At 33.5% G+C, this 10,577-nt stretch overlaps 1 protein-coding gene across 1 annotated transcript; it reads right to left on the bottom strand.

Moving 5' to 3' along the window:
• Positions 1–1,990: 1,990 nt before the first annotated feature.
• Positions 1,991–3,268, bottom strand: LOC149532307 (F-box only protein 6-like). The gene has a single exon (XM_089805692.1). The coding sequence runs from the start codon at positions 3,266–3,268 to the stop codon at positions 1,991–1,993; it is 1,278 nt and encodes a 425-aa protein (XP_089661818.1).
• Positions 3,269–10,577: the final 7,309 nt, after the last annotated feature.

Raw genomic sequence — 10,577 nt, 5'->3', positions numbered from 1 at the left:
AAAAACAAGAGTTAAAGTTGGAGTGAGATAAAATTGGTCGAAAAATAATTAACGACAAGGGCTGCTAGTTTTCTGGTCAAAGACTGACAATTTTCTAGCCAAAAAGAATAATTTTATAAAAATAAAGTTGCCACATATAGTCTATAAGCTAAAACACTAAATTTTTCTACTACGTTGTTAATTTCAATTTTGTATTAGAAATGATTATCTTAAAATTCTCATTCCATTAACCTTTTAATGTCTTATTAATATTTTATAATAATACAATATTTACATACCAACAATAAGATACACACAAATGTAATTTTCTAAACAATTTAATTCATCGACAATGGTTCTTGAGTAATCATTCATTATTTTAAGTATACAATGTTAAGGAATAAACTTTAAAAATTACTAATTAAATCTCTAAGATATTTAAATACAAGTTTTCTCTAATATTAAAAAATAGACTTCCAAAAATGTACCAAATAACGTATCTAGTTGCTAATTGTGGTTCTAATTAATGACATGATAAAAGACCTTTAAAATATCTCTATACCTCTATTTTTAAAAAATAGGAATTGTGTAACTCAATTTGACAATTCCTTTTATAAAGCCACAATTATAGTTGTCTTGCTATATATATAGAGACACACACACACACTTTTCTAATTATATGACACTAATCTTTCCAATTGGTGTCTACAATATTAAATTTAAAATTTAATCTATATAAGATTTGACTTGTCTTTTGTTACATATCTACATATATAATTGTAAGATTTGACATAATATTTTAAGTAGTGAATATATCACTCCTATTTTTACCATATCAGTTACTAGTCCTTCAATAATAGTGATAAGAGACTTATAATGAGAAAAACATTTCCAAACTAAGCCACAGTTGAAGAACTAAAGCCTCAGGTGAATGAGGTGGTCACTGAATGCCCACTCATTCCATTCCCCTTTTCCTAGTAAGTTTCTCCCACTCCCACAAGTGGAGTAATTAGGGAAATTGTGCTTTATTATATTATCTTAATGAGGGTGACTCAACAAATTTAAATAAAATATATTTTCACTCAAAATTAACTATTAGATTAGATGTTCATAATAAAAAAATATTGAGTTGCACCTATTAAAATAATAAATTTAGTGAATAATATGCATGAACATTTAACAACAATTCTTGGTTACATGCATGAATTAAGTGAAATGACGAAATGTGACCACCTTTATTAACAAGATGAAAGTAACAAAAATCACAGTTTAATTAAAGTTTAACTAGATGTTGGAATTAACATACATAATATACTCTAGCAATTAACACATGGATGGAATTTTTCCTCCAAATCAAAGCGATGTAATTCTTAGAGTTCTTTGTTCTCTTTTGGAGGGCTATTATTGTCGGAGTTCAAATTTGACATATTTGGTTCATCATTGTCTCTTGTATATTTTGGAGTTTGGCATTTTAGGCACTTCGGTACTTGATATTTTAGGATATCACTATTGATATAATACTTATCTATCGAATTTTGAGTACATAATCTTTTGATACCCATTTTAGAGATATTAGAATTTTAATAGTACAATCTATTAACTCTATAGATTATCTAGTCGATGTATTGATGTGAAAATTTTGTAATATAAATTGAAAAACCTTGAATAAGGTTTGAAAGAAGCATCAAATCTTTCACCCTCTTATCAAATGGTTTACACAGATACATAGATATACTCATCCAAATGAAACAAAGATCATAAGTATACATGGATACATATTAAAATCTAAAAGATCCTATGCATACATCACAGTTAAATTATAGATATTATAGATACATAAATCAGTGTTAAAATCTAAAGTATACTCGATCATATGCACTGAGAAATTCAAAATATACTCATTAGAATTTAAAAAAGATCATATTCCTACAGGCATACATATATTAGTTGACAATCCAAAATATACAGAAATTGGTCACCTATATGAAAAAGAAAAAGAAAACGCTTATTTCTAGTCGAAAAAAGGAAGCTTGTTGTGAATGGACAACGTTCCACAAACTGCCCTCCTAGGAATTGGGAACACGCAGAATCCAGGATCGAGTGGGGAGCCCGGCAACACTTTATTCCATTTCATGGAGCGCACATCAAAGGTAATCAAATTCCTACATCCTATAATTGTAAGCCAAATCTTATCTGATGCAGCAGCGACCATGAATTCGAATGACGTACCCAATGATCTTTGTATAAAATCATGGGGAGCAAGAGCAATAAGAGAACAAGAGCATACGTTATCGTCATTATCCTTATCCAGCTCCCATATTTCTACTCGCTCCAGCACGATCTGGGGCCCATTCCTAGGCCCCACCAAAAGAAGCTTTCCACCACACGAAACTAACCAAGGCATATTATGATGATGAAAATGCCAGGGCCGAAAACACATAGCGAGCGGTCTGAATCTGAACTGAAACTGTTGGGATTTAATGTCATACGAAGCAAGATGAGTAGCAGAGGAATTCACAATATACACCGTTCCATTGTGTACTGCGCTCATCCAGCAGTGTTTTATAAAGGAGTTTGTAAAGGGATTGGCGTCCCTCATACAAAGAACACGCCCCCACTCATTCGTAACGGAACTGTAAATCGCGGCACACAAACTTAAGGGCTCGGTAAAATGCAGCAATCCAAAAGCAATAACCTCAATGTGGTCTGACTGGGCAACGACCTCCGCCGCCATTTGAGTCCATCTGTACGGAAGAGGAGGCAATGACCTCTGCTGCTTTGTTACAGGATTAACTACGATCATACCGTAACACCCTAGAGTGGTATTCCAGTGAACAATAAGGTAAAGCCCTGCTCCTCCTGCTGCGCACGTGCGAAGCTCAAAACCTTCCACGCATCTCGGAAGAGGGATCTGAAACCAGCGGTTGAGAGCACTGCTGAACAAGGCCATGTTATTAAAATCCGCCTGCGCCACAAAATAACGTTCATCTTCGGCATTGAAATTGAAATTGGGGGACGAGATTGCGGTATTCCAGGCTTTGCAAACGCTCTGGGCTCTCAACAACGATGGCAACGGAAGTTTTCCCAAAATCTTCTCAACCACGTCGTCATTCAAGTCGGGACAATCTCTTGTAGGAGAAAGAGAAAGAGAAATTGACGTTGCAGGCCGTAATCTTAAAAGAGGAAGACAGTTGCATAATTTCTCCCAAATTCTTTGAATGAGTCGCTTCGATTTCTGTGGTACCTCTTCAACACTCGCATAATTCTTCTCGCCAATTTCTCTCGCCATTGTTTTGCTCCGCTAACGCACACGAAATCAAGCAAAAAAAAACAAACACGAGTTTATATAAGTGATGATGATAGTTTATAGTCTTTCTAAAATTAGCAATTTGTTTTAATAATAATAGCGTCGACTTTTTCTTATAAAGACGTTCAGTCTTGAAATTGATTAAAATTATTTGAAGCCATTAATAATTTGATATATTTCCCATCGACTTGTGAACGCGCCGAGCGGAAGGGGAAGCATGCCCAAAAATAGAAGTAATGTTCGCCACTCGATGATTTTTAAACTATATTTTCCCATGCTGTACCCAATTATTCTACGATTTATAATTAATACTTTGATTGTTAGTGTCCCTTTCTTTTTCAATTAGATATTATTATATTTAAATTTTATTCTATTTATATAAATTTATATAGGTACTATATAAATGATATAACATTTATCTAGATGGATTGTAATAGTAGAAAAGGTATTGTGTAAATTGAATGGAGTGTTTCAACTTTCAGATGAAGTGAAAGTGAAATAGACGTTAGTAAAAGTAATATGGATATTTAAAATATTCATAATTAAAAATATATAATTAGCAAAATCTTATTATTAGTAGTATTATAGTGTTTGATTTCTTCATGTTAATGAGATATTAAATGAGTTCTTATCAGTCGACATATTAATGAGTTTCTCTTAATTTGGTATTAAAAACTTTAATTCCACCAATTACTATTCTGAATTTTTCTTTTGTATTTATTTTATTTTCTTTCTAAAGTTAATATGTTAACTTTTTAAGTTATTAAATGATCAAAATAATTTATCCTAGCAATGATTGGCTAATATATTTAACATCTTATACATGAATTAGGCACTACCTCATTTTTAGAACATATCATTTTTCAAAATTTATTAAGATTAAGAATACAAAAACACATTTAATATTTTCTTAAATAATTTAAAATATATAATGTATTTGTATTTTTCTCTTTTAATTCTTTTGCTTAGTCTAAAATTATTATGAACATTTTAAATTATATTAAAACAATACTAAAATTAACTTTAAACTTAATATAATTTTACTTTGACATTCAATTATTTTAATAAATAATTATTTCACTATATTATAAATAAAATAATATGTATAAATATATAATTTTAATTTTAATCTTTGGTAAGTTTACATTATAATTATATATATTATGTTCAATAAGTATTATTTATAAAACATAATATGTTTTAAAATAAATATATAAATTAATTACTTTAATTTAAATTATTATTTGTAAATATATTCTATTATTTTTTACTTAATTTAATTTGCATTATGTTACCCAGACATGAGGGAGAATTAATTACATTAATTCCACAAAGAGAGAGATTACTTCTCACCTATACTAATATTTTCTCTCTCCTCGTACCACCTCTCTCCATGTAATTCTCTCTCCACGTACTCAAAACTTCTCTCTCCCCATATTAAGAATCATCTCTCACTACGTACTCAAACTTCTTGCCCTAATCTTAACTCAAACTTTTCAACCCAAACTCCAACTTTAAAACAACCACTGACTGGGAATAAAGTTCACTGATATAATCTGAAAGAAAAGTTTTATTTGTAGGGAAGGCCATCCTTACAAATTATATAGGTATCATTTGGCACTCACAAGTCAGTCAAGGTGTGTTTGAAGGTGACGTGACTTCCATTCCTTATCAATGTGTATTTCCACCAATGCTTGGAATTTCACAGCGGATTGACAGGAAAGTGAAAGCATTCAAAATGTTTGTCGGAAGGTCTTCTAAAATTTCATAAGCATGGAAGCATATATAGTGTTTGACCTCCAATGGTTTGATCAAATGCCTTGTTGGGGAGCAACACTTAATATTCTGAACAAGACCATGCTTGATAGAATGTTCTACTTCCCAGCCCATAGCACATTAAAAACTAGTAAAGGGAAAGTTGGAATGCTTGCTTGTTATCACCTCACCGCGTGAAAGAAGTGCAGATGTGACCAAAAATTAGCATGTTAAAGTTTGAAATGTTTGACAAATTGAGATGTCGTATCTTCCTTCTAGCTCCCAGATCTAGAAGCCTCTCTGCTGATCTTATCTTCAAACATCAAGAATAATCCCTCAAAAAATTGTGTTGCTCAATCGTCCCAAGCTAAACAAGACATGAGAAATGTTTAAAAAAGGGGCCTCAATTTACCCGCGAGCATCCTAAAGTATGGAGATTGAAGCTTAATGGTTTTACATGACATCCCAAAGAAGTGGCATCTCATAGCACATGATGGTGAGAGGTTCTATATAAAGAGAGTTTTTCTAAATTCTAAAGAGAAGTGATCGGTGAAGCTGCTCAAGTGTCATGCCACTTCCATAAAAGAATGATTTTGAGTCAATTAAATTATAGAGCCCACCATGTTCCCAAGTGAATGCAATTTGTGAATATGCAATGTAAAAAAATGTAAAGATCTTTGATGAGGCATCATCACTAACGGTGCCAAATGAAATCTTTAGGGAAGGAGCATGATTTATTACCATTGGCTGTCACCTCATGGAGCTCAATTCCTGTATAGATGTGCATAAAGAACATGAAATCCTTATGTGAACCCAACTATTAAATAAAATGACATATTCCTACCATGAATCTATAGTGAATGAACTCGGCTAGACCTGTGGTTATATGTTTTACAAAATGAGCATAGTGGATTTTGAATATGCAATCATTGAGCATCCAACAAAGTCTAGTAGATCAAAGATATTTAAGCAAGCAATATAGACTTAAAATGAAATGGGTATCATTGTAAAGCTGAGATCGATGGAACCATTACGTCGCTTCAATAGTATGAACATGTGTCAAGAAGATGATGTGCAATGTGCATGATTTATTCTGTTCACACCATCCAATATGTGATATACCATTTTCCTACAACTGCTATGTGGTAAAGGGATGCTTATTTTTCTCACTCAATAAGAATAAAGAAATGGCAATGTATGGTGTGCCTTTTTTGATGCCTTTGCATGAATAGGGTCTTCACTAAATTCATGAAACTATGAATCTTTCTATAGCTACTTTGAGCTCGATATTCCAAGTGTATGATAATTTCTTTGAACATTGACAAAGCATCGACAATTTACACGAGTTGTTTGACAAAATGCCTCAAGAATTATCACCGTAAAAAGGAATTGGTGTGCTTTGAAGCCAATAGTCTAAAAATACAAAGATAAATGAACATCAATCAAGGGATTCAGTAAGCAATACTATAAGTTACAAATTCCAAGGCAAGGAGCCTCCTAAAATATTAACAAGCACACTTCCTCAGATATTAGATACAAAGATGGGACATATGGAAATTGTTGAGTTTTGGAAGATGATGAGCAGAGAAGGTAGATCACCTCTAGCACAACGAATGTTGGAAAGTGGTCTAGCCCATGCAAGATGACACCCACTTGTAGTTCAATGTGTGGAACTAGTTTTGGAATGTGTTAAGGCATATGATTAGAATTCCAGGGACATCAAGACCTCAGGAGGCAATATCATGGCAAGGCTAGATCCAGTGTCTATCTCCATCACATTCAAATTGCTAGTAAGAGAAGAATTCATAGAAATCTCTAAAGAAGATGCCCAAAGATACTTACATCAAAATAAGAAAACATTTTTGAATGTCATTGCTAGGAGTTGGCTGGATCAACCTAGAAGAGGACAGTCACAGTTACCAAGAGTGTTACGCAGAAATATCTTTAATGAAGACATTCCTGATATGATAATTCTTCTCAATAGGGTAGTGGGAAATTAGACTGCTAAACATTTTTAGGATTGGATGTTTTTGTACATTAATACCATCACCACTAGAAAAAAAAAAAAAGATTGGGGAGAAATGATTAGTGATGCCCTTCATGACCCGTTAACTAGATTCAATGCGAGTTAGGGGTTTTACATCTCCTTGTACCTAATGTATGCAATTGCTAGTATGAAGTCATGGCCTGGTCTTAATCTTTATGGGGAGTATAACTTAACCATGCAAATTTATAATTATTACCCCCAGTTGTAGTTAAAACAAAGAAATGCACACTTCCATAGGGTAAATAATGTTTTTTTTGTACTCACAACTAGGGAGCTACAGGGAGATATAGGACTCCAAATTTCTCCTAAAGAAGCCAGCCTCATCAGTACTTATGGTAGCTTCTTCATACAATACCCCCGATTCACTTACATCCACTTTGGAGGTTTTCAAGATTGTCCTCTTATGTTGCCTCGCTTCATAGATAACAAGTTGGTGCTTTCAGAAGTTTGCAAGCAAGTTGGTCATGTAAACAAAATGTGTAGGAACAAAAGATGAATTCGTTTCCTAATTAGTATTGGTCACTATAGTTGCCTTTCTTCTTCAGATGCTCAACATATCGAAAGATCCACGGTGAACATAGCTTTACACTCTTTCTACGGTTGTTTCCCATTTGATGGCAGTAGGTATGTTAAAAAAAACTTGGCACTAGGACCTGACTATCTCCATTTCCTTACAATGGAAGATTATTGGGCGAACTATGAAAACAACTTTTTTGGACTTGGAGACAGGGAATAGTTATGTTTTGATAACAAGGCAATTTTCAAAAAATGCGTACAATTGTTGTTCTTGTAATCAGTCATTTCTATGTTCTTGGTGCTAAGAAATAAAAGAAAGTACATTTTACGTTCTCTCTTCTACTAAATTTGAATTGTTAAAGTGTTGATTTACCAGTCTATATATTTTCATGGTATGGTGTAAATATTCATAGATTATTGAGTTAGCATTGTGTTGATGATAGCTTTCAAGCGTAGTTCTTGCTTGTTTACATTAGCAGCCTACATCACTTTATGGAAACATTGAAGTCATATGGCGGATTCATCATCAACAGTTTCCTTTATACATTCTAAGTTGTAATAATCTTTATTGAAAAATCAAAAAAATTATTGTACTAGGGAGTTTCCCCTCTAAACACAAAGGAAGCCTGGATATCAAGGGCCTATCCAACTATTGGAGAAATCAATTTGCCACACACTCCATTAGGCTAAATCACGTATTTTCTAAGTTCCAAATTTGTTTACCAATATATTTTTTATGATTCTACTGGTGAGACTGAACGAGAAAATATTGACAGTCACATGTGATGAAGCACGATGGCACTACCAGATGAGAACATTTTTCCAGTTCTCCAACCAAACCTTGGCTTCCAAGACACCCAAGAAGATATTATTATAGACTTGAATACTCTAGCCTAGACGTGTAAATGAAGTTCTCAGCAATATCATAAAGTAAATCAAGTTCTTGAAGAAGAAGAAGAATTTGAGGAAATCTTGTAAAGAGCTCCTATTGGTCAAAACATCATAGTTAGTGAAAGAATAGTTGTTATCCCAAGAAGGAACAGGCAGAATCTTGGTCACATCCAAGGGCAAGTAAATAATAACCAACAAGCTAGTTGAAAAACCATACACCCAAGTCGATAGACAAAAGGGTCTGGTAGATGAAGATTTTGAAGCCCTTTGGAAGTTAGATTTCAAGATGATTACTCCTAAGAAGAAGAAGAAGATTATGTTTATTAGTAGGCCATCTTCACCACCCAAGGCTACTATTTCTCATACAACCTTTCAAGCTTTGATCCTACCAGGCACCCTTTTACCCCTAGCCATAAATTTGTAACCTTTGAACATCATTCTCCTAGCCATGGTACATCAAGCACCACAGCCACTGGTCCCACGGGGAGTCACTATTGGTCCTTTAGCTTTAGGGAACCAATTACATGACATGCCCATTGGCTCCTGAAAAATTCTTCCTAAGTTTTTGAGAGATGAAAAAGTCACCACTGATCAAATAATTAATACCTTCTTTGGCAAGTGGGGTTCTTGCAATTAAACATAAAGATGTTTCTGTTCATCTCTTTGTTGAAACACTCACAGAAGCTGCGACTGAATGATTTGGTCAACTGCCAATTGGATCAGTGACTTCATGTGCAAACTCAATTCAAGATTTTGAGAGGAGATTTAAAACTACTAAAGATGAACATTTGCTTCTCTCCTAGTTAACTCAAATGAAGAAGGAAATTCATGAGCCAATGCAAGAATTCATTGCTCGTTTTAACTAGACAATGAACCAAATTCTTGTCAACAAAAGACCCGCTGAAGAAAATCAAATGACCTTCTTTATCAATGCTCAACCTTTTGGTGTAAGCTTCCAAATATGAAGAGTGAGAGCTGCTAATCTAGCAATCGCACAAACTTTAGCTATCAAGATGGAGGATGACTTGCTTAGTTTAGGTAAATGGAGTCGTGATCTGCAAAAAGGGAAGGGTCAACAAATTCCTGTTATTGCCATTGACCCTTTATATCAAAAATTGGCTAATGATGTGTTACAATTGTATCAGGATATTCCAAGGAGGAATTATATGCCATATCAAAAAAACAAAAAATCTAAATGGCTACCCTAGCAAACACCAAGATTAGCCATCGATTGAGCATCCCACATCATCCAGTAATCAAGCTGCTATGTGTGATTTTAACATGACGACAAATCATGATGGTGTTGACAATTGGCTAATTATGATATGTAATTTTTTTCATTAAAGGAAACACATGATGTACATGTTGATAGGAAACCTCAAAAATAAAGAATACTTATTGTTTGATTATCATAAAATTGTCTAAGTATAGAATTTGGTTTACAACTGTGTATTGTTGTGTTTATAACATGTTGTAGATGTCATATTAAATGGCAAGTGAAGTTACATGGAGATAGTATACATGTTGATGATGACGTGTATAACCTTGGAAGTTTGTATGGATTGTACAAAATAGAGTTAATCATGCTTTGATGAAGCAGGACAATGAAATTGAAGGAAATAATTATTTTGGTTGCAAAACAATTACTTGTCCAATTAGGGCTGACATCCTAGATGTTTACTCTAACTTGGAAAAGTAAATTGTGGTCTTAGCCAACCTAGCAATATTTTATATAAAGGCATGGTATTTATGTAAAGGACTTCTTGCAATAAGAAGTGTGAGGAAGAAGTTCTTGTATTGAAATGGTATCAGGTAAGATTGTGAAGTGAGAAAACTTTTGTTTAATAGATATATATGCAAAGTTTTGTATGAACTATTTGGTGATCCAAGATCAAGCTAAAGACCAAAGATCAAACAAGGAAGGCAAATAATAGTAAATTACTTGTTTGAGAAATGAGCTCTTCCTGTAGTTGAAATTGCATGTTTGGGCAGTGGGCTCATCTTGCATACATTACATTACAACTCCTAATAGGGTTGGAATCTCCTAACAGGGATTCAAAAACTCCTAACAGGGACTGTTAT

Source organism: Cupressus sempervirens, chromosome 10 (assembly GCF_028749045.1).
Source record: "Cupressus sempervirens isolate cs-2001-9-10 chromosome 10, ASM2874904v1, whole genome shotgun sequence".
NCBI lineage: Eukaryota > Viridiplantae > Streptophyta > Pinopsida > Cupressales > Cupressaceae > Cupressus > Cupressus sempervirens.
This window is presented reverse-complemented; position numbering and strand designations above follow the sequence as displayed.